General features: G+C 45.0%; 1 protein-coding gene across 9 annotated transcripts in view; it reads left to right on the top strand.

The window, feature by feature from the left end:
- Nucleotides 1–16,178, top strand: part of PRKCD (protein kinase C delta) — a 1,081,757-nt gene extending 1,065,579 nt beyond the window's left edge. For all 9 annotated transcript variants that reach the window (XM_069643552.1, XM_069643559.1, XM_069643551.1 and 6 more), the window contains one exon: nt 15,503–16,178. In XM_069643552.1, the coding sequence (XP_069499653.1) occupies nt 15,503–15,661 (159 nt within the window). In that variant the 3' untranslated portion in view covers nt 15,662–16,178. The remainder of the gene's footprint in view (nt 1–15,502) is intronic.
- Nucleotides 16,179–26,229: the final 10,051 nt, after the last annotated feature.

Below are 26,229 nucleotides of genomic sequence, written 5' to 3' on the forward strand. Positions count from 1 at the left end.
ACTTTCCCACAGCCCTCTCTCCCTCCTTAGATAAGCCTGGCTGCTCCATCTACACTACTATATACTCAGGTGGTATAGCCTTATACTAAGAGTGGAGTCTTGTACTGTCTCAGTTGAATGGTTTTACTTAGACCTTACTTGGACTTCAGAAAAACTGTCCTAACGTGTGTCTGCTGAGACCGATGTGTAACCTTCACGCCAATCTACAGAAACAGTTAACTCAGCCACAAGTTTCTACTCTACTCCAACAAGGGCCATTTTCTAATAGGCCGCACCAAAAAATCCTGTTCATGTTCAGAAATTAAACAATATTCCTGATGGGCTCTATTTCAAACCGATTGGCCTGTTCATTAGACTGCATGCATTGTCTGGGTTTACCAGAGACATAGCTTGTACTGGAAAGGTGCTAGTATAGCAGTTGCTCTGTAGTTTGTGAAATGTTACTTAAGGTGTTTGGCTGTGTTACTATACACATCATTTGTTGTCCAATGCACTTTGGATGTAAAACACATCAGCAATTTAAACCACATGTTTCTCTAAAATATTTGTCCTGTTGTGAGGGAAACTAGAAACTATGAAGTGAAAGTGTGAATTCTCTATGGATCCAACATATTTACTAGAAAGTTTAATCTCGCACTAGTTTTAAAGAGTTTTGACCTGGTTCGCGTACATGTGTCTCAGTTCATTGTTACTCTTGGGCAGCTTTCATAGAGGCAAGAGGTTATTGCTGAAGGCAGGTTTAGGAAATTCAGGGAAGGGTTAATAAACTCGAGCAAAGTCAGTGTAGTTAGTAGGAAGAAGGCTGTGGAGAAGTAGTGAGTGACTGGAGACTGACCTATATAGAATAGGCGGATGCTTGGTTTACAAAGGGTCATAGAGACATAGGAATGTGTCACACAAGCTCTTGTGTGACACATTAAGTATTAAAGTGGGTGAACAGCGCACATGTCACCCGGGGTAAGTTCAGGAGAAGGAGGAAAGTACCCAGTCTCGCTCTCTCTCTCCACCACTTCGATCCACTGATAAGTCAGAGACAATAATGATCATGACCTTCATGAGATAAAGCAAAGATTATGACTGATCAGAGTCCAGAGAGGAGAATGCATTGCTGCTTTGAAATATGAATACTAAGGCAATGTGTGGGCACTGATTGGCTGAATGAACCAGACTTGAGCCCGAGATTGGATGCAAGAATCAAAGCTCTACTTTTTATCACAAGAGACCTAGAAGCCCACTGCAAATTTGCACTCAGATTAGACCATGCTAAAAACTCATTGTACATTTTCGGTATAAGACGAATCATGCCAAAAAGATTCAAGACCCTCGCAGGTCACTGAAAATGTTAAGCGCAGGTGCTATATATATTAGCACATTATAATCTTAAAAATTTGTAGGAAATATTCACAAAAGGGACATACAATCTGGTAAAGCCTAGAAACTGAGCTTGAAAATACAAAATAGGAGCCGATGGCTATGAAACAGAAGATGAAGTTATTAAACAGCACCCTATTTTAATCAACATTACAGGAATTTATACTTGGGAACACGTCACAAAAGAATCAGGAAATTTGGAGCAATGAAAATGCAATGGCTAAAAAAACATACAAAGAAACATGTAGTCAACATGGGAGTGAACCAGAGAAGGAGACAGTGTTGGACCTTAGCGGGCAAGGCCCACCCAAAATCTGTAAATGCTCACTCAGCAGCGCTGTGTGGGCATTTACAGATGTCAATGTCACTGCGGTGGGCACAACTACAATAGCTTCATACCCCACTTGTTGGACAATCCTGGCTAAGCCTCTGCCAATACCCCTTGTCATGTCCCACTTTTTCACACGTTGAAGCAAAATAACAAAATTTTGTCAGGTTGGCTAGAACGAAAAGGGAGATCATTCTCAGTTAAAAGGAGGCATTAACATGGCATGTTCATATAATTCAATGTTTGTAGTTGATTCTCAGCATAAAACAGCTATATCTCTTAGCAAATCCAGAGGGCCATAAAAAAAAGCTGCAGCCCTAAGCAGCTTCTGTGTCAAAAGTTCCTAAGGAAAGCAGTGTGTTTTGAACTGACTCAAAACAATTTGTGACTCCAATAGGGGCAGTACTCATGTGCATCGATGGACTTCCACAAAGCATTTTTGCAGTGCTAGAAGCGTTGACTTGGAGGATGTAGTAGGAGTTTAAAGAGCCCCAGACACCCATACGAATAACAAGGGGATAAGATCATTTAAATTGCTGGTAAATGGCAGGTGCCATGAAGCCCACATGCATTAGAATGGCATACTCCAGCAAGAGGAATAGGGTGGCACTGAAGATTATTTTCAGTCATTCTCCAGTGATTAAGGAGTACACATGTTCTCTACAGTTAAAGCAGGACAGCCGCCAGCTAAGTGTCACAACTGCAAATAGCAGTGTGACTGTTTTACAAAAAACAACATTCCATCCCCACAACAAATAAATTGATAAAGAAACATATTGAACAAAAAGAGTATGATTATGGATTTGTCGCGATCCTGAGTGCAAGATTTCGTCAGCCAAAACAGTGTGAGCCTAAAACAAATCTCCTTTGGGTTTTTGAAACTGTACTATCAAGATTTAAAGATACAATCAAAGAAAATACATGATGCAATCACCTGCAGACAGTCATTATTTCTCACAGCCTGTCATTTGTTTTACACTCCTTACATCTCTAGTCATCAATAGCCCACTCATTGCTGTGTCTGTGGACACCCAACAGCGATTGCTCCCATTTTAATGCTCTGCTGAAACAAATCTATCCGTTAAGCTATTTGATGGACCCCCACGGAAAGCTGCTGTGCTTCCCTGCACTTGAAACGTAACAGAAAAGAGTGACGTTATATTGAAAATTGATGTATTGTTTTTGAAATTTGAATAAATTGGTTGGCGGAAAAAGAAGAAAAAGAGAAAAGCAACAGAAAAAGATAGTTATATAGCTTGTCCTGTCTGAGCTCTGAGCCCTAGGAAGGCTATACACATCTGATCCTGCTGGCAGAGAAGCAATGCCTCGCCCCACTGGTCACAAACGTCTTGTGTGCGGTACACTTGCCATAAAATCAGGACTGTCTTGCACAATGCAAGATGCTTGGCCGCCCTACTCGTCATCACCTCATATAAATGCCTCTCATGAATCCCGCACTCTTAAAGCCCTTCATGAAAGGCGGGCCAGTGCTGCTGCTATGACACCGCCAATAAACATTAAAAGGAAACCGGCATGTCCTGCTGCCATGTTGACTCTGCACTCAGAAGCTGCTCAATGAGAGCCACCCATCCAAGACTCTCCACTTCCTCTTCCTTACCAAACAATTGTCTCCTATCTTTGGATCATGAGTGGCTTGAACACAATCAGCATCCATGTTTACAGCTATACTATATTTGCAAGTCAGTAGCAGCGATAGAAACATGTTACTTAGTAGCTGCATTCACTGTGTTCACACCAGTAAACCTTTAGTACTTACGTTGTCTGTGGACAGAGGAAATTTGAAAATAGCAGACACAAAGCTCCATTGCTTTTGTTGTGAACATTTCCGCATCTGATTACCCCATTCAGGTTCATTCTGTTGTGCACTTTGTTGCTCATTAGTGTCTCATCGCTGTGGCTGCTGGGTTCAGATGCCTAAACTCCCAATCCTTACATATGGAGCAAGACGACCGGGGACTAGGCTCATCTGTAGTCTACCCGGTTTTACCCCCTTGGGTTGGTGGAGGAGTGATACCACTAGCTTGCTGTACCTGCATGATCTTCGCTCCCGGGGAGGCCCTCGTTATCAACCTCTGGGAGAACTTCAATTCCCCAACAGCATTGCCATTGATACCAACTCTCCACGGACCCGAGCGACCAACATGCATTATGCCCTTGAGCACTATGTACGAATACGCTGTGATTTCAATCCCCACTAGGTTGAAGCTGATACTTTCCTTGGGGTGAGAGGTGGGGAAAGAGCAGATTGCAGATTCTGTCCTCCAGCCTTAACAGCGGAATGCCAGACATCAAACAGAAGAGGACACATAATGCTGCTGAGTGGCTTAAACTACTGAGAGTAAATAAAAGATAGTGCTGCACGAGTAAGACACCTTTAAACATTGCATGCTCTTTTACACTTCTAGAAATCAACCAAGGAGGGGGCGCTGTTGCGCGGCACTCAAGATGGCCTGTGAAGGGTTTTGACCGATGCTGAATCAATAGACTGGGTAGATGTGGGGATGAGCTGCCGCCGCCCATCATTCCATCCCAGAGTCCAGGAGAACTGCGCAGTTGGCACAAGACCACTCCAAAGATACAACCTTCCTGTGGGGGGTTCCACATCACCACTCTACTGTAAGGATGGCATCAAAACAATGTTAAGCAAGGGTCCTATACTATCAAGCAAAAGACCACTCTATTGAAATGCAGTAATTCAAGACAGATCCCAAAGATGGATGCAATATCGGTACTCACCACTATCAGAAAGCCGGCGTTTTAAAACCACCAGACTTTTGTGTAAAACTGAACAGAGGAACCCAAACCAGGCCAAGGAAAGACTTGCTAAGAGGTGGATACAATGTAAAACTATATTCTGAAATGACTTGAAGGAAGCAATTATTTAATGTATATGTAAAAATTGTAAGTTTTGATTTAAACTGGGAACTAAAGTGGCATTTAGCTGAATTCTGCCTGACAACAACCCCCGACAGGAGTTGAAACTTGATCAAACTGCATTCCCAGGCTTGGCTGCCTCCTGCTTCCCCACCAAAAGGAGATGACACCTCTCTGATTAGATTAGGGGAGGGGCACCTGCCGGAGGTTGAACAAAGCCTTGTCCTGGACTCAGGCAAATGTTATATTGTGGGGGCCGGAAAGTGGCTTCCTCTTGGGAGAAGTGGGAGGAGAAATGCCTCTGGGAGCCACCCGAGCTGGAGGCGGGGACAGGCAGAAGCTTCCCCCATGTGCTTTGGAACCTAAACCACACCCATCTGGGCCAGAGCATAATTTAAAAAAAATATGGATAATTCATAGTATGGACTTGTCAGAATTATATAAGTAATATCATTATTCTGGTGATTTTTCTGTGCACGTTTTAAGAGGTGTTAGGACCCTGTGGTGTATTCTGGGGGGTTGCTAGCGGAAAATAGGGTCTTACTCCAAATGTCTGCATGCTAAAAATCGGACACTTCATCAATTAATGTCCATACTCCTTGCCCACATGTGTGTAATTTTTGGTAAATGTCCGATATTGGTAAACCAGTCAAAAAGCGCAAAATGTTGTCATTTTTGAATGCAAGCCCCCAGGAAGATCAGAGGCAGACAAGCATGGACCATAAGGAATATATAATGTGTACATGTAATTTCAAAAAATTGTGTATCTGGGAAATATGTATTTGAATCAAATATAGATTTGTGGGCAAATTGACCAGGAGAGGATCCTCTGACCCATAAACAGACCTCATCATGATGACAATCCATTTCTTCCCCCCAATCAAGGGAGAGAGGAAAGTTCCTTGAAACCATAAAGCATTTCAGCTACCTCATCCTCTATACTACTTCTAAGTAACCAAATCAGTTTACCAGTAGAACATTATCCATTGTTGATCACTGTCATATTGTAAGTGTGATATCCAGTATTAATTTATTATAAAAGTGTGATAGATATATATTGTTATATTTCTCAAATAAACCTTTTAAATTTGCAAAACAGACCTACTTCTTGGCTCAGTGGGGTCAGGGGGATTCTAAGAGAGGGGTGTTATATAAGGGTTGTCATCCAAAGTACATGAACTGGACCTAAAAATCTATCAATAAGGGTTTCCCCTCAGCATCCCAGACTAGGCATTGACTTAGCTGTAGTGTTGAAGTGAAGCCGCTTAACAGGCCACAGCCTGAAAGGCTCCTGAAATGGCCAAATTATCCTACATCCTAATCCTTGGCTACCAGACCTGTTTGCCCTCCGGGGCCTACACGCACCAAAGAGAAACCCTAGAGCGTGGGATGAACTTGCTCCGAACTCGATAAACCGACCAGGGGCCTTGATCCACATCCCCTTCAGTGGCGGCCTCACTGCACTGGCCCACCCAGCGTGGAGTGGGCGGGGGGGCTTCCCAGTTGCGCCCTCAGCGTTGGACGTGGGCTTGTGAGGACTCACCTCACAGCTACCACCGCCCGGGTCCTGCGGACCCCAGCCGCACACTGGTTCATTTGCCCCTGCGGCATCGAGTCCCAAGCTCTCCTGAAGGGACCGCCACCGCCGGCTACACTGGGTGGAGCACTGGAGCCCTGCGTGATCTCTGGACCTGCTGCACACATCACGATCCCGTCAGACGCTTGGCCTGGGACGTGTCGGTGGGAGGCACTCACCTTGCCTTCGGGTCCTTGCTTCACCCGACATCTGGTCCTGGGATGCTTGCCCGGCGCCCGCGGGGTGTCTCCCCACTGGGTGTTCTACACGCGGCTGGCCCGGAGCTCCACGCTGGCTCTGATCTCATCCCCCTTCAGGGGACCCCCGGTGCTCTTTCCCTGGCTTCCTCCATGAGGCCCACTTCATTGGATCCTCGCCGCGAAGGAAACGAGCGCCTCCAACAGTCATGGAGGAACCAGAGCCACCTCAGATTACTGCTGCTTCATCTATCAACTGGCCTCAAACTGGAAACCGCCTTCCCCCTGGTGAGTGAAGCTCTGCGTTCTTCCCCATTTCTGGCTCTACCTGAACATTTTTATGGTCCGGTCCTTCAGTGCTTGGTCCATTGGGAATTATCACGGGCATGTGATGCAGCTCTCCCTCAATCCACACAGCGTCTTATCCTCCGGCAGATACTCCATGGCTACAACCCCTTCCCAAAATTCCATCAACCTCCTCAACAGCGTTGCATTGTGACTGTGGGACCCTCCTGGGATCGTATAGTTTATACTCCCGCCGCATCTCATCGATCTCCAAGAACACAGCAAGCTTTGCCCCTCTGGGGCCCATCTAGCCACTCCACTTCAATTAGGGCAACCGAATCACCCAGCAGGCGCACCATAGAGGATCCTTCAGAGCAGGTGCCTTCTTCCCGAGACATCACACTGAAGTGGGGAGGTCCTGTCTGTGGGCCTGGAGTCCCCCCCCCCCGCAGCGTGTCATGCATAGGCTGCAGAAGCGGGAGCAGGCCGCTTGGAGGAGTGCTTGCATCCAACAGGAGGTGAGCCGGGGCTAGCCTGCTCCCAGCTGTGGCACCATAACGTTGCCCTGATCGGGCTGGACAGTGGGGGATAGCGATCGGATGAGGTACAATCCACTCTTGCTTATCTGGAATCGTTCCATCTAATTTCTTGCTGGCTTACACTACTTGCATTTCCCTGCGCGAATAACTGAATTGACTTATATAGCGGGGCCCCTCGCATTACATGGCTCTGTGTGGAACTGCGCTTGTCAAAATGCTCTCTCCACTATCTCCCCCATCCTGCATCAGCACAGTTAGCCTCACTGACCTCACCGCAGAGATCTACGTCATGGGCAACCCAAAGAAACAGGCCAGGATGGACCAGTTCACCCGTTCGGACCGGTCTCAACCACCGTCCTCTCCACCACTGACCCCACAGTCGTCCCTGATGGATGTGGCCGCCCTCAACCAAACACTTCTGGCCCTCAAAAATAGTACTGACAACTTGGGCGCAAAGATAGACGCCCTAACTTGCAAAGTAGAATTTTCAGCTGTGCCGATAAACTGTGCAGTCGTATGTCGTAGGCCGAACAACGTATAGGAGAGGGCGAGGACAAGGTGGTGATTGTCCAAAGGGAGGTGGCTGATCTACAACAGACTGTCAAGAAGGTAGTTGCCAAGAATGACGATCTGGAGGGGCGTTCCCTACGCAATAACGTGAGGATTGTCGGCGTTCCTGAATCAACAGCGATCGACAATATGGAAAAGTTTGTAGAGACACTACTGGTCGAGATCCTGGGCAATCCCCCGCTTACCCCGATGTTCATGATGGAAAGAGCCCATCGGTCACTGGCCGCCAGACCCCCCCGGCCACCCGGAACGCCCAATTATAGCCAGGATTTTCAATTACTGGGATTGTGACGTCATCCTCCGATTGGCCAGAGAAAAAAGGACGCTGCACTGGGGCTCCTCCACCATTAGAATGTTTCCTAACTTCAGCCCTGGGGTGCAGGACCAGCGCAAAACGTTTCAATCAGTTAAAAACACTCTTCGCAGGAAGGACATTCAGTATGCCATGCTATATCCCGCCAAGCTCCGGGTACAACACAATGGATCCATGCTCTTCTTCACCACCACGGAGGTGGCAGAACGCTTTGCTGCTACCCTTCCTGAACCTGGCGGCTCACCCCGCCACTCCCCACAGCCTCTCTGAACTATTACAATGCTAGCCCACCCTCGACATTACAATCCTGGTCTAGGTACGCTTTCGGCTCTGCAGGACTCTTGGGTGCGGCCCGAGGTATTACAGATGGCCGTTGCATATAGGAGCATCTTAGCCACCCTTAGCGCCTCTCAATCTGCTGCAACTGCGGTACCAAGTTAGTTCTTTTGAAGTATTAGTTTTGGGGGGTGGAGCCAGTAAGTTTGGTTCTGGCATGGGTGGGACTGGGGGATGAGGGCAGTCGATTGTTCGGCTGCTGTGTTTGCTCAAATTGGTATGGCTATTTTCAGCCAATCCACTGGGTGTCTTGCTAATCACAAGGGTCACATATGCTTCTCTAAGCAAGGCGGTCCGATACATGCACTCTCAGCTTGTATAACAGCGACACATGCTGGTCATTTGTACTCAGTATGGCGGATCCGATGATAGTGCAAAAACCACAATCATCGCTATCGATCCTCTCTTGAAATATTAGGGGCTTCACTAACCATAAGAAATTGCGATTGATAACTAATTACAGCAGGAATCACGGAGCAAATATAGCCTGTTTCCAGGAGACGCATCATTCCAGGGATTCCCCCGTCCCCGGGCTTGCGGGTTGGGGAATACACAGGTACGGTTTGTCTTATAGGTCCCACTCCAGAGGGGTAGCCACCTATATCCATGGGTCCCTTCAATATCTGCTTCATGAACAGATCGACTCAGAAGGGTGATGCATCATTTTAGCTGGGGAGCTTTGTGGTATGAAACTCCTTTTAATTAAGATATATGCCTCCAACACAGACTCCCCCGAGTTATTTTACCAATGCTCCAGGCATATCCATAAATACCCTGGTTATGAGATTATATGGGCAGGCGACTTTAACCTCGCCCTTACCCTTGGGATGGACAGATCCACGACGGCACAACTTACTCTACCGATGGCAGCCAAAACCTGGTCTGCTATCGCCCAATATCACGATCTACATGATGTTTGGCGCTCTGTCCACCCCACAGACCGGAAATACACGTTCTTCTCTGGGGTTCGTGGTAGTTCCTCCAGAATCGATTATATAATGGCCACTACCACGTTGCTTAGAGACGTTACAGAGGCTACTATTCTCCCCCGAACCCTATCTGACCACTCCCTGGTATTAACCTGTGTTGTGATTCCCTCCCGCCCACCCTCCTTGCTTTGCTGGAGATACAGAGCCACCGCCCTTGAGGACGTGGCGTTCAGGGCTGAAATAGGCCAGGACATCCAGACCTATTTCCAGGCTAATGTAGGGCCAATAACCGATCAAGGTATAATATGGGAAGCCTTTAAAGTATTTGTTAGAGGATGCTGTATCTCGAGGGAAGGTGGAGTCCTGAAGGCCCTCCGGAGGTCAATGCGCACTCTAGAACAAAAAATGTGTGACTTGGAAAACCAACAAGGCGCCTCTGATACACCTGCGCACCGCAGTGAGCTTTCGGTCCTCAGGGGGGAGCTCTTACAGCTGCCCGCCAGCGAGGAGAGATTCATCAGGCATCCGATCCTGGTGGCAAGGTATGGAGAGGGTGATCGCTTGAGTAAAACCCTGGCCTGGGCCATCAGGAAAAAACAGCAATCCACTAACATAACGGAGATTGAAAATCATAATGGGGATCTAGTTCAGGATCTGCGGGGTATCAATAGTGCGTTTAGGGAATACTGTGATCATCTATATACATCACGACCTACACCTGGCCAGGACAAGCTGACGCGTTACCTATATGAGGTGGCGCTGGGCTGGCTGGACCAGGATCAGGGTAGCTCCCCCAATAATCCCATCACTGAGGAGGAACTTAGTAACGTAATAAAGTCACTTCCAAATGGTAAGGCCCCTGGCCCAGATGGTCTAACAGCTGAGTTTTACAAAGCATATTCGTACCAAATAACTCCTCACCTATTGGCCATGTATGAACATGCCCCGTCCAGTGGCTCCCTTCCGGAATCCACCAGGTCTACTCTGGTAACGTTGCTACTGAAGCCTGGGAAAAATCCTCAACAGCTCTCTTCATACCGACTTCTATCGCTGGCCAATGCGGATAATAAAATACTAGCAATGATTCTCACAGCCCACTTACTTCCATTCATGCCGTCCCTGGTTCTTCCGGATCAAGCCAGATTCATACCAGGTCGATCCACCCAGAATAACCTTCGACTCTTGTTACCTTAATGCATAACGTTGATCCAGAGGTGCCTATAGCGGTCGCCGCTCTCGATGCCGAGAAGGCCTTCGACTCGGTCGAGTGGCCTTTCCTGTTTGAGGTACTGCAGCGCTCCAGCTTCGGGTTGACCTACATCAAATGGGTTAAACTATTGTGTACCGCCCCCAGAGCATCAATTTACACCAATGGCATAATCTCGACACACTTTTCCCCATCAACGAACAAATGTCGGTGACAACTTTCGATGGTGCCCCCTCGGGATACGGTATCGGGGCGTTATGGTTTCCACCTCGTATGATAAGCTGTACAGAGATAACTGTTACTCCCCCTTGGAAGCCCTAGAACAGAAAGTTGAGGCCTGAATACTACTCTGGATCTCGCAGGCAGCCCGTATAGCACTGGCAAATATGGTGTTACTCACCAAGCTACTGTACATTAATTTGGCCTCCTGTATCCTCCTTGTGCCGCATCAAGAATTTGATGACGAGACTAGTGTGGGCCGGTAAACAACCTAGGATAGCCTTTGACACTCTCACAGTCTTTTACGAACAAGGCGACCTCGAATACCCAGATTTGTATCTCTATTTCCTGGCTGCCCAAGTCCAATACATATCCGGGTGGAACCCTCCCACTTACGACTCCCCTCACTCCTGGTTGGCGAAAGCAGTCTCTAGTCCTGATGCATTGATGGGTGTGATATGGGGTAATAGACCACCCGTGCTGAAGAGTGAGGTACAGCCTGTGGCAGTGTCCTGCAAGGAATGGGACAAGATAAATCGGCTGTTGGGGACTAATCCGTTTTACCTACCAGAGTTACCAGTGTATGATATTATAGGCATCCCGCTCACACACGAGAGATCCTTTAAAGAACTTTTCCGGTCGTTAGGTGTTCAGTCTTTGGGCGACCTGGTAGAGGAAGATAGATATGTGCAGTACGAGGAGTTGAGGCTTAGGGGGGAGCATAATGCAGTGACTTTGCTTCACTACTATAGACTACGGGGAAATTTGAGATCCAAATGGCCTGACTTCCCGCAGGCCCCACCTACACACCCAGCTCAAGTCTGTGGTTAAGCCCTTATCTTCCATTAAGCGCGTCTCGAACATATACAGATTGCTCAAACGGGAGGAAAGCATGGAAGCAGGCATATAAAACTACATGCGAGTCTTCACTGGGGAAACACTAAGTGAGGATCAATGGAAACCTATTTCTTTGCAGACTCTATCTCTTTAAACTGTCAGTACAGACTGGTTCACTACAAATTTGTTCACCATATCTACTATTCTCCCCTCGCTCTCAGTAGATTCTTTCCAGGAAAGTCCTCCTCCTGCAAGAGATGTGTTACAGACCTCGCTGACTTTTATCATGTTGCCTGGGAATGTCCTCCCATAAGGGTGTTCTGGACGAATATAGAAGATGCGATGATCAGAATGTTACCCCAAATGAGGGAGTACTCGCCAAAATTATGGCTCTTAGCTCTGATTGAAGGGGGTACACGTACTGAAAGAAAACTACTGGGTATGGCCTCGGCAATAACCAGGTACCTGGTGTCGAGGACTTTGGGTAAAACCAACCCCCCCACATTCTCAAGGTGGTTGGAGAGTATGTCCCTGTGTGAACAAAGGGAAACCAGGTATGCTTCAACCCTTCCTGTTTCCAGCCGTCCGTTCGACTATTGGCCGCCCTTCAGACAATCCTGCTTGGACATTAAGCAGAGGCCCCAATCACCGCCATCTCCCCAAGGACATTAATATAGGACTGTGGATGAGGCTTTCCCTGCCCCAGCCTCGTGGCATGACTATACACGAATCCGCGTTGCTCGAATGTGTTTCTTTCTAAGGCGATGACTGCAAAAGTTGTATATTGTGTGTTGTAGTCGGATGTACCCTTGTGATTTGGGGGGAGGGCTAGGGAGCAAGAGGATATGCTGGGGCGTTGGGTTGTTTGTTGTAGCAAACAAAAAGTTTAAAAAAAAAAAAAGAAATCAACCAAGGATGAACCGATACACCTCGACCAATAATACTCTAATTAGAAGTTATGAGAATTAAAGGAGGCATGACTAATCCCGACGAGAATACATAACCAAAAGAGGAATAACCTGTCAGACCGAACCATAGAATAAACGAGGCTGGAAAAGCCCAGTATGGGGACGAAACCTATGTGCCTGTTCTTGCTGACTTGATACCACGGGAGAATCCTAGGGATGGCTGCTGCCTGGAGGGAGACAGTGCCCGAGGTGTACTAAGATGGAAAGTGTCTGGAAGACAGTACTAAACCTTACCTTGAAACCCTGGAAAAAGGCGGTCTACAGAGGTCCAGGAGCACCTCCCAAGCCCTAGGGATAACTTTAGAGCCAGATCCTGTAGCTTTCCACCAGCGACCCCGAGGGAGGAGGTAGAAAGAAACCGGATTAGTAGCAGAAAAGTGACAGAATACTGAGGGAGGGGATGGGGTCCCCATTAGTCCCGAAGTGAACCTTGAGAAATCCAATGTGTATAAGGGACCTGAAGTGAATCATGAGATACCCAAACTCTGGCGAAGACCAGAAATGAATACTGAGAGATCCCTAGCAAAGGGCGAGTGAATTAGAGGCCTTGGTGAGACCTCTGTCAGATTTACCTGTCTCAAGTGGGTGGGGAGAAATCCCACCAACCAATGAGGAACAGTGTGATAACATAGATTTGAGGTGAAGAAACCAGAAGCTGAATGGAGGCCTTATCAGAGAATCCTGAAATCTGGGCTTCGTCTGGAGAGGTGTGATGAAACCGACTGGAAAAGCTTTCCAAGCAGATAATCTTCTGTTTTGTTCCATCAGCCGAGCATTGGACATTTGTGATTGAGGTGTTAACTTTTGTGTTGGCCAGCCTTGGAACTTTTGTGCTGTTGTTTATGGTACAAGGCTAAGAACTTGTTAAAATGAACTTTGGAAATTCTGTTGGCCATCTCATTGGATATTACTTTGTAGAATAGGGTGTCTCGGGGAGGGAGAAGGACTTGTAAGAATAGTTTTAAGATGTTTATGATTTGGACTAAGCATGTGTTGGACACGTGAAGATAGCCCCTCTTTGTGTTGACCCCGTTATTGACACAGTTTGCTTGAGAAAGTCCTTAGTGCCTGTAGGTGTTTGTCAACCACTTAAGGAAACCAACAATAAAATGAATACTTCTGAATAACAGATTCTTGTCGGTTTTCATTGCTCAGCCTGACCACACTTCACTACATTTGAGTATGCTCCAGTGATTCCCTTTGAGGTCATCAGAATGCACAGATAAATACCTAGTGTTTCTATTTTCTCATTGTGGGAAACATTCATTAGAGACCACAGCCATCCCAAATCAGCAAGCATGTCTGGGGACCATAAATGGAGGTGTTCACTAATCAGCCACACACATGTTGGTTCCCTTCCCTTTACAACATGTATCCATTTATCTTTTACACAAAGAGTGCATAATCCTATCTTTTGATTGCATAATTTTATAAAATGTACACATTGTGAGAACGCCAGGGATTCGACACGTCTACATGCCAAGCGTGGGATGAGCACTCTTAACCATAATGCAGTGGGAGCTGAAGCATGATAAACAAAATTGGGTTCCCTCATTGACAACAGAACACGTACTGTCGTGCCATAATGCATTATTCCTACACTTCAGTGGGTCACAATAGCCATATGTGTGGGCATGCATATGTCATATGTTTTGGGAAGGTCAAAATATGAGGAATGGTATTTTTTGTTGTTCAAATTCCACAATGTTATGTATTTGTTTAGATATTTAAAGAAGTTTCACTTGCATTTACTGCCGTAAACTGTCATCGTTAGCTCTGTAATTTGGAGGCATGTGGGAGGTCGTAAACCTTGCATTTGCTGATATTGTTTATTTAATTTGAGATAGCCTTCAGTTGATTTTCACATGTAAACCTTAATGATAGGTTTCTTTGGATTATTTACTCTCCAAATGACTGTGTATGGGTTCACTTTTATTTCTGTTTACAAAAATATGTGAATGCACACAAGCGCTATGAATGTGCCCCATAGCATGCCTGAATATCTCATTGAGTCTTGGTCCTTTGCATTCTGGTACTTGTTTGTTTCCTTTTCCATTGAATCCTGATGTGCTAAATTCTATAACTTCTCATGATCTAGTAGCCTTTGGTTGAAGGCTTAATGACGGATATCTTGCAATATGTGTGTACTGTATTTGATAAATGACAGAATTCACTCTTACTCGCCCACTTTCTAACCTGGCCATATATATTATCTCAGATGTCTCGGCGGACTTCCCCTTTCACCAATGCACTACTGTCATATTCTGGAATTGATGTGAAGCTTAGTTTCTCCTTATGTGGAAATCCAGATAATTTGGACTTCGACCCCAATGAGCCCTTGTCAGTATAGTCTATGATGAAGGATCATGGGATTTGTAGTTCAAAACACGAGTGAAGTTCTATTACAAATTTAGTCTGTATATTTTTCATAGTATTCCTTCCCTCAGGTCAAGATATGGATTCTTGTTTGGGTTATTGAATAACCAAAAGAAATATAAAAAGTCATTCTCATGGTTTTGTAGGCTCTGGGTTGGAACAGAAATTCCTCTGGAGCCAATTGGTCCCAGGTACCATGCACTTGTATTGCATGCTTACCATGGAGGCACATCCTTTCCATGCAGAAACCTTAGCAGTGGGGATACAATTTGGAGAACAAGAATATAACCCTGTAAATGTATACATTAGTTGTATGTGTTGTGTTATGACTAGGTCAATGTCCTTTGTTTAGGGTTTCCCAATCCCTGGGCTGAGATTCCATTAAGCATTCAGGTGCTGTGTGGGTTTTTGGGAGTCCCGATAGGTCTATCACATTTCTTTTAAACCCTATACCACCTTGAGGAATTTTAATACCAATAGATGTTTAAAAATGTTTCATACTTCCCAAAGGCAATAGTTTACATTCACATATATGTTTTTTTTTCATCCATTGTAGAAATCTCCGGGAGACTACACCAATTTTGACCGTGAGTTCTTAAGTGAAAAGCCACGCTTGTCTTACAGCGATAAAAACTTGATCGACTCCATGGATCAGGCTGCGTTTCAGGGGTTCTCTTTCATTAATCCCAAAATGGAACGTCTGCTGGAGAAATGACCTTGGCGCCTGTAGATTTTAAACTGTCTCCTGAGGGGCTTGCTATGCAACCAGATGGACCTGAGAGTTTAGAGATCATCCCAGCAAGAATTGCACTCCTGCGTACTTGTACGATATATCTCCAGACCTTCGACTTGGATTGCATTCCACGATCCAGTTAAAGGTCCCGCTCCCTAATATTTTCTATACGATCTTTGTGATAGTTATTTTCTTTTAATTTCAGATTCTATGCATACTGGCAACAGGCACTTTTTTCCTAGCATGGTTGGGTTTTAAAGGTTTTGTGTCAATCAGGTGTACCTATGTGTATAATTTCTCACATTTGTAGCAGAAAACTGTAAATCTTGTATTTGGTTACTTAAATGTAAAATGCTATATTAAATATATGTGCTGTACGTAATGCTTCACAAGGAACAGATGCTTGGAAATTCAACATGTGCTTAGGGTTTTTTTTTTATTGCTGTCAAATAGGGAACTTTGTATGTGTGTGTCCAATAAAATAATATATGTCAAGTCATTCCGTTTATTTTATTTCTAGTCTTTGTTTTTGAATCTTTTCTTTTGAGACAAACATAATAATACATCTAATAGCTCTAATAAATTGTATGCTTTAGTTGATGTTATTCTTTAATTGAAGACAGAGTTGCAATAATCCTCACAAACTCTGTAACTAAATAATGAACTCATAACAATCAGATAGTCTCCTTTATTATACGTCAGTTTAAGATTGTTTCTAACTTTTTTTTACATTTGCAAGCATTTTTGCAAGTAAGCATGTTTGAAATCTTGTCTCAAGCCATACAAGTCTGTTCTATGTTCCCTTCTCTGGGAGCCTGCTGACCACACAGGAGGTAAGATAAATGAGACACTTTACACTCTCTCATTCATGGAATATTGTTTTGGGGTAAGCATGGAGTCCGAACCTCAAAGACTAAGGCTTGCCAACGGTCCATCCAAACAGTGGGAAAGCTAAAGGAGATTGATGGAAGAAACGAGAGAGGGAGAGATCAATCCATCCCTGGTATTCTGGCCTGAGTGTTCATCAGAACCTCATCCTTTTCCCTCTACTCCTGCCGTTACTTCCCTATCTCACTCTGATTCCTGCTACGACTGTCAGTGCCTGCCCAGAGGTTATTGTCTTGCCACAACTATCCATTTCTGGCTGACTAGGTCATGGTCTTTCTCGGTCATTCACTCTGTGATATGCTCCACTTTTCACCCACCACCTCCATGCCAGTCTTACACTAGTGTTAACTTTCCTTGAGTCACTCTTGGGCCCTAATATCTGTACACCCGTCTCATCTACAGGGTCACTTATCCTGTCCAGCACCCTTATTGCTTGTTACCACTTTCCCTTTAATCTTTCTTTCTGCCATCTCCTGCCAAATTTCACTTTCTAATGTTACTACTTTCTCTCTTACACTTTGGGTTGTTCCTATTGCCACCACCTCATCACTACCATCTTAGGCTGTTCCTTTCACTGGCTTCTCCAACTCCTTTATGAACAACACCTTGACCACTTCCCTTTTGTTGTTGCCGCCTTTCCCACATTTGTCACTACCACTGCCACCTTCCCATTGGATCTTGCCACCTCCTTCTCTGACACCTCCTCATCCTGCCTCATGCTACTGTATCCCCAGCAACTTCATTCTCTGTTGCTTTCCACTGGGTGGACGTTTCACTGATGGCCTGCACCTGTGAGTGGTAACCGGGTGAGATTTGGGATTGGATTTCTTCCTTGAGTGCACCTGGATCTGCTTAGGGTTGGAATCAAGTCTATCACTGGCTTGGCTGCCATCTTGAAGGCCAGTGCTCCATTTGCGTTTATTCACTCTTTGGCTTGTGCTGAGAGCTTCTGCTTTCCCAGTATGTGAATTTGACATAGGTAGCAAACTGGGAAAGTGTTCTACATTCTTTGGTTTTCTCAATAGTCTGTGTGCTCAGGGAACTCTGAACTCAGAGAAACTCTGCCAAGAGATACGGTTTCTGTAACTGAAGCTGCAGGCTTGCAACATTGTATTGGCAGGATTCTCTGATTAATTAAGAGTACATTTTTGTAAAATTATTTCCCTGATGTTTCAGGAAACGTTTTAACACTTGAACACTACATGTTTGCAGTATGTATTGAAGGAAAACATTTTCCCTTAAGGGGACACACACTTTTCATTAACTGGAGCTAGAGGTTTGTTTAGAAAGCGCTGCAGGCTCTCGCAATTGAGGAGTGGGTACCTTATGACGCTGCCGTGTTTCACAAGGTGTTTGGGCAGGGACCACACCCATCCATTATTAGGCTGAATTATTGGATTGATGTAATGGGCAGGATCAACACCCACAGCCTGGGCTGAGTCAATGTGACTGTCCCATGCCATGTGCCTTAAACAAGGGCAAAGTGATTAGGGGGTAATCCCCATACCTCCCTCAGGCCCTTCATTTATTCGGGCTGGCATCTGGCCCCCTGAGTTGTTTACTTTGTGGTTTCCAAAACCAGACAGGGTACTTCATAGCAACCACTAATTTAAAGCCTTGTATGTCTTGTCACAGAGCCCTTGAGAAATGCACAAGTGACAGGACTTGAAAGTTGGTCTTTATTAAGAGACCTAAGGTTTTGCAAACATAAAGCAAACAAAATTAGAAAACAGATAATTCTTTGCATCCACAAAGTAAAAGTTTCACCCGTGGGAAGTGCCAAACCCCCCGCCCCCCAAGGACAGCAATGAGCTCTTTTAATCTAATTAGATGTAACATTGTCCATTCCCGTATAAGCAGCTATCTAGAGCCAATTACCTTCCTCCATTCAGGTCTGCCCCTGGTCCTTGCCGCTCATTTTGGGTGCTCTGTTCCATTTCTTCTAGTATCAGAATTACCGATCAACTTGCAGTTGTAAATAGGAGTTGCCCTTACCCACCTCCAGTCCTCAGGGCACTTCTGCTGATAACCTTCCTGCCTTGGACTCATTCCTCCACCAAACGTCTGGTCTGCTTGGAGCCAGTAGACAGTTGTGCTCTAGCACCTTGAAGCGTCTTTTGTGTTAGATGGAATTACAAATAATGATCTCAGACCCAATAATCGGACAGACTCCAGGAATATGGCAAAGTACTATTTTATTCTCATTTAATAAAGCAGGGTGAACTGACAGGCATCGGACTGATGCATGCACACTCACACAGCAGCTTGATTAGACAGAGACCTTTGTCTTTTCCTCCTGCTTCCCTTCTCTCCTCTGCTAATCTCACAGTTGCCTTGATTGGTGTCCTAGGCCCTTATGCATCCTCGGGGCCCCTGATCTCCCACACCCAATCACCCTAGCTTCTGTCTACCCTCAACACTTGCCTGGGCACAGCTTCCGCCCTGGAGGCTCGCACTTAACACCCAACACGGCTCCTGGCCGTGTAGCACTCACCATACCATGCATATATCTGTGGCTCACCCACGAGCACGGACGGTCCGGCACCTACCCCCTCTGCAGTCTTCGTTGCTGCACTTGCACGTTATGAATACTCACACAGCATAGTAGGTTTGTCCTTTTCCTTCCATTGTTTTTAATATTTTTGTGTATTTTAATGCGTTTTACTCCCTTGTAATCTCTCTTTGCCCTGTGGGCGCTTTGGAACAGTATTTACGTGCCTAACAAGCAAACAATAAATGCATTATACCCCAATATGCATCCTCTATGATGTCATTCTACGTGGCAAAATACAAAACCTATTTAGGGAAGGGATTGGTTAAGGGAACATATCTACTTATAGAACATTTAAGCATTAGTGCATTATTGGCTACCCCTGATCTGTAGGGCACGTGTTGAACTACCACTAAACACATATAGTACTGATTATAGCGGACAGCATGGCAGTGGATTGGTCTATGCAACATTGTATGTTTGGTTGTCCCTCAAACTCACTGAGCGGTTGGCATAATATTCCACCCTTGAACTTTCGGCTCTTTAGAAGCACGTACTTGAAATGAAACGTAGGTGTTTGAATTTCGTCAGACTACTCCCATTTTCCCATTTAGTCCATCTCTCATCGGTAGGCCTTAAGCCAAAGTCTTCCTTTTGTAGTTGACCTTGCTGGCTGTTCACTGTCCTGGAACATTCAAGGGAGTGTGAGCACACCATTATCTTCATCTGAGGCTCTAATGAATAGCCTTGTTCTCCTCTAAATCACCTGTTAGCAGGCACAAAATGTGTCAATTTCAGTCTCTGCTATTTGATTTAATTATGCAGAGTGCTGTTGCTCTTCTTGGCCTCTACAGACTTACTCACTCTGTCAAACGAACTTTGTACACTTTTAATTGACCAATAGTTGTCTCTTGCAGATGTTTTCTTCTTCTTTAATCTATGAGGGATGTCCCACATTAATTGCTTATCCATGCAACTCCCTTTGTGATCTGTGCTTATTCCTTAAACTATCATCCTTAGTTCTGGGCCAACCTTGACTCGTCGGTTCTGCACACTGAGCTGCTATTCATCCGCATCTCCTGATTCTACAACATTGGTTTGTCTCTGGGGTAGCTTCATTGAATTCAACACGAGCCAGCATCCATTTACCTATTAGAGCTGTCCTAGCTACGTTATATAATCCTCTATTGCAAGCTTCTATATGTTTCCTTTCTACCTTGCATTACTGCATATTTAGTTATTTGCCAGGAAGTTACTTCATCTTCTTTGTACTCACGATTATTTTAGCTTTAGGTACATGTTTCTCTTAGTGCTTCAGTTATATTGTCACTCTTGAGTATTTTCATATAATTTCAACATAGGTTCAAATCTTCTTTATGACATCATTCTGCCCTCATCCGATTTCACTTAATGTTCCATGATGTCCATAGGTGCGTGCTGACATCCTTGCATGTAGCATTCTTTTGCACTGTCAGTGTGAGGGTACATTCTGAGGGTGAGGGTACATGGCTGTCTGAGTGCATAACATCTCTCATACACTTGATGCCCGATGGGAAGGAACAACAAAGGGGGTCTCATTTGGTGCTCTTCTCCGACTATTCCAGTATGACAGCAGCGAGAGGGCAGGAACTAGTGAGAAAGAGTCTACCTGCTCCTCTACACTCCCTCTGCCTCTCTGGTCAAATCTTCGAACAAATTATCTTTTTCCATTGTCTTCATCATCTCTTCATCTATCTGTTTTTTCTTTGGAATCCAAATCTTTGCCACCCTCTCAGGTGACCTGCATTCTTTATATGTTGATCCACACTCCCGGTCATGTGACAGCACTCCAGGTGGTGAGCAGAATATCCAACATCCTACATATTTTGTATGATCTTTGGGGGGGTAGTAGAACTTGATTCCTGGAGGTACAAGGGGACGCTTCGTTATATTCTCATGGGTAGTTCTCTAATTTTGCATCTGCTCACCAGTTCCAGAGTTTATATCAATTCTCTTCATCCCAATTGCTTTTTTGGCTGTCTTCTGGCATTGTCGCAAGATGATCCTTATGAGACAGAAACCTAGCAAAACAAACGCTAGTATTGCTCCCAAGTATTTTAAAAGCATTTTCCAGCCAGGTTGGAATCCACGACAATAAAGATGAAAACCAATCGTCTCCTGCTGTCTCATCAGCTTCATCCTTCATTTTTGTATGCATGGTCGTCAGCATAGTTATTGCCTCTGTCAGGGTTACATTTCATCCATCATGAGAAGATATAAACGTACAACATGAAGGTCGGATCTTGGTGCACACACCTCCTTGCATTGCTGTAATCAGGTCAAGAACATATCTGTTCTGGAGAGTGATCAACCTGATGGCTCTCAATTCTTCTCTGATTGCATTGAATCCTTTTATTGTTGCATTGATCGTCTGCAGCAGCTCCCATCTTGTAATCTGCAGCCACTTGGCGTTTACTGCAGCTTGAAGTCCTGGCCAGAATATAGCTGTCATTATCATTGCCATCTTGCTGAACAATTTGTGCTCATCTGGAATATTGGTATGGGCCTCCATTGATTTTTCTGAAAAATTGCTTCTCTTTAGTCGCCGAAGTTCAGGTGATCTCTTCATTGTCAGGTGTTCATCCATTTTTCCAAATTCCACAATATGGAGGTCACTTTGGGGAATCACCAATGCTGGTACATGTAGCATTACTATAGAACAGATTCCTCCCCAATTCATAGGCAACTGCATGTAAGCTCTGGATGCACAGGCCCGATATCGGTCCATTAAACACTGCAGTTCCTCCATTCGTTTGTGGGACTTCAATCATCTGTCCACATCCTTTATTTTTTCCAACCAGGATCAGGCATTCATTCTTGAAGCATGTTGTTGCATTCCTCAGTGGTATTAGTGATAGAAGTCCTGCTTCATTGTTGACCCATGTGAGTAACTTTGAGTACTTGGCCCATGATTCCAGGTATGCGTCACTCAATATCTGCACTATGCTTGCTTATTCTTCTTCAATAGAGGTGCAGGGCAGGCCAATAGTCCTTCTACCCATCCAGTACTGGTGAAAACACATCCATATATCACTAGCTGAGGTCTCTGCCCATATCTTGGCTCTCCGGGTTTTTCAGTTATGTCGAGCAATTCAGGGTCTTTATCTGGACAACCTTTATTCATTCTCCAATCTGAGATTGATACATAAGCTTCTTGCTTGTCCACCTTAGTCCATTGTCCATCCTTCTTTTTTCACATAGGTGTCTTCATATGGAAATGCAATTTTTGATCGCCATCATAACATTGCCTATTTTCCTTCGAATTGTCCTCTGGTTGTGCATGCAGCTAGAGGACTGAGACATTTTGCATCATATGTAGACATTTCTCTTGCAATACATGGTCTTGCTGCATTCATGTCTTATGGTATTAGGGAACAGACATAACCGCTTTTATCTGACTTTTTTTGCCCACCTCTTTTATGTGCTGGTACCATAGATTATTCTTTAAATGAGCTGAATGTTCAAGATCTGTATGTACCCTTGTGGTTCTCCTCAACATCCCTTCAAAATAGACCCCCGATTATATTGTAAAAACAGGCTGTCTGTACCTTTAGTGGGGACAATAATAGAGGTTTCATTGACACCCTCCATATCTGTATTACTTTTTATAACATGTTGAAATGCCATAATAAGTAGTTGAAAAACACTAATCACGAAATATTCATCATTGTAATCAAACACTTTTGCCGCCTGGCTCTCGCCGACCCTGATCCACACCTACGACTAATTGTTTCATGCCCGCATCTCCCCCCTCCTAACTGCATTCAAACCCGATCCGCCTCTATACGGATTCTCATGTATCACCTTGATGCTTTACGTCTAACACTTCACCTACTTATACCCCCTGCCTAGTTCTTTTACACAATCTCCTGCCAGTGCTTCATTTAAACAGCTCTGCAATTTGCGGCTGCAAGTCCCTCACATGCCTGTTGCTCCAGTGACCGTGTGCAATGAGATCAGGCTGCCTAGTCATGTCAGGAACAATTTTGCCAAGAGTAAAACAGTATCCCCTAACCAAGGAGGCAGATGAGGGCATTGATGAGAAAATCAATCAGAATCTCCATGCAACACAGCAGTGTACGCTGTGTGCAAGGCCAATGGGGGGAAGGTCATGGCATTTCATTCAGGACTTAAGACCTCTTAACCAGATTGTAGAAGCAGAGTATCCAGTAGCAGCAAATCCAGCGACAATTTTATGTAGCATTCCAGCGGAAGCCACCTGTGTCACAGTAATTGATTTAAAGAATGCATTCTTTTCAGTGCCTTCAAACCCAGACTCACAAGATCTAACCAGCTTTATGTATCAAATCCAGAAGTGGAAACCTACTTGTTTACCGCAGGGGTACTGTGATCACCATCTTTCTATAACAGTGTGATCCAGATGGATTTAGGCAAAATAGAGACAGAAAGCACAGTTTTACAGTATGTTGATGACATTTTGATTTGCACTGAGACAAGACGAGTGCAGAAGGGAATCGGTGCACATGCTGACCATTTTAGCTGACAAAGGGTACAAGGTAGAACAGGCCAAACTACAGTACTGAAGGAAGTGCTTTACATTGGACAGATGATATCTGAGGACGACAGGCACATTGCCCCGAAGATAGCAGAGACAATACACACCACACTCCAGCCCAAAACAGTGAGAGAAATTCAGCAGTTCTTGGGGTTGTGCAATTATTGCAGAGAATGGGTTTTTGACTACAGTACATACACAAGACCACTATTGACTACATTGCAAGAGGCCCAAAGGGGAACACATATGCTAACATGGACCACAGAGATCACTGATTCTTTTGAGGAATTGAAACAAGCAATAAGCACAGCTCCAGTGTTAAGGAACCCAGACTATAAAAAGAAGTTCTTCCTGTTTTCACACACTGACGGTGTAGTGATGAAAGTGGTACTGACTCAGAAAACAAGCATGGGCCATAAGCCAATTGCTTACTACAGTGGACAGCGCGACCCAGTGATGAGAGGACATTATCCGTGCAATCAATCATTGACAGCGGCAGCCTTTGCATCGGAAAGGTCATCAGCAATAACAATGGGGTGCACCACCACTCTTTATGTAGAGCACACCCTTTTTGCGATACTGCATAAGCCAGAGAGCACACTGACTACACAACGGGCATCAGGGTACGAAGTGATACTATCAAATGTAGAACTGAAGATAGTAAGATCCAGCATTATTCTTGGCAGATATTCTCTAACCAGGAGACTTTGCACATGACTGCACAAAGAACATAGAGATGTTCAGTGGGACACGTAAGGTGGAGGAGACGCACTTGAGGGCGGAGACGTGCTGTACATTGATGGTTCATCAGCTACTGATCAAACTGACGGGATCAGAAGGACTGGAACTGCAGTGGTAAGGCTGAGACAGGACTGGACAAGTGAGGTGGTTGTGAGGGCATGATTACCATCCCATTACTCAGCACAAACAGAAGAATTAGTGGCTCTCATATTAGCGCTAGAACGCAGCCTAAAAAAGCATGTGACAATTTACTCTGACAGCGCTTACGTCACATCAACAGTACATTCAGGATTGGCGCGATGGCTGAGGAGGGGGTACTGGAGGGCAGATGGGACCCCGGTGCAGCATGTACTCTTGTTAGACAAATTGATGGAAGTAATTGCATATCCAAATGAGGTGGCACTGGTGAAATGCCAGGCCTACACAAAAGTGGAAGACCCTATCTCAAGAGGAAATGAAGCAGCAGACTATGAGGCAAAGTGCGTAGCGTATTTTGGGACATTATGGGAATTGGAAGAGAGACCAAAGGCCCAAGGAGGGTTGAGGCAAATGGTGATGAGAGAACGGTGCAATGCACTACCAGAAACAGATTATGGAATTGCAAGGGGCAGCACCACAGGAGGAGAATGAGCTATGGGTAAAGAGAGGATGCTCAATGTCTCCAACAGAGTCTGCCACTAGCATTGTTGAAAACAGCATTAGCACAATTGCATAATCTGACACAGGGAAGGAGGTCATAGCTACACACATTGGAGAAACGTGGTTTTGCCCAAATTGGAATCAACATGTAGCTGATTTTTATAAGTAACTGCTTGACCTGCCAACAATTTACTGCAGGACATATAAGAGTTGTGAGAGGAGCCATACCAAGACATGTAGACCCATTTCTGCAACTCCACATGGATTACGTGGACATAATCCAAGTTTGTCAAGTATACCGCTACATGATAGGGGATGTCTGCCCAGTCTCAAGGTGGATGGAGGCTGGGCCGTGTTCACATGCTGACACCCCCAGGGCAGCTACATTTCTGGTCAGGGAAGTTTTCTCAAGATGGGGCGTGTGTAAGGTCCTACGGTCTGGCAATGGCCATCACTTCACCAATAAACTGTTTCAGCACATCACAACCCTGCTAGGCATCAAACAAATTCGCCTGTGCATACCACCCGCAAGAAAATGGGGTGTGTGAATGCCTGAATGGACTCCTAAAGGAGTGCATTGCCAAAACTCAGAAGAGCACCAAGAAAAACTGGCTTCACTGTTTGCCTTTGGCACTATTTGAACTGAGCAATAAGCCAAGGCCCAACCACCATTTAACGCCCCACGAGGTGGTAACAAGACGGCACATACATCTTCCCCTGGCTTCTCCCACAAGAGCATTGAAGGATTTTGAGAATAGTGCAGAAGTGTTGGGTGAAGACATGTATGTGAAGAATAGGCTCACGCAGTTTCCACTGAGATAAAATAACCTTTATTACAGGTCATGAGGTACAGATCCCCAGCTCAAACTTACACCTGGCTGGCTAGTGCAAACAATAATAGAAGCAATATTAAGAGTAAATTCTCTGGCCACAGGCAGGCTATGATACCCTGTTCAGAACTATATTACACTGTGACATTCCACATAGAACTATATTACATAATACACAATGAACACCCTGCTCTCTATGAATAGCAAGCATGACCATAACTATTTACATACAGTGAGACAACTTCATAACATATCTCCCTCTCTTATTACCCACATGATCTTCTCACCACGGCAATTCTATTTTTATTCTAAACTTGTCCTCACCCTCACAGCACCCCTCAACACTGCTACCACACATACGGGATCCAACTACAATGGCTCTCCCTTCTTCTTGATCACCGCCTTC

The sequence above is a fragment of the Ambystoma mexicanum genome, chromosome 2p (genome assembly GCF_040938575.1).
Source record: "Ambystoma mexicanum isolate Mex_15411 chromosome 2p, UKY_AmexF1_1, whole genome shotgun sequence".
Classification (NCBI taxonomy): domain Eukaryota; kingdom Metazoa; phylum Chordata; class Amphibia; order Caudata; family Ambystomatidae; genus Ambystoma; species Ambystoma mexicanum.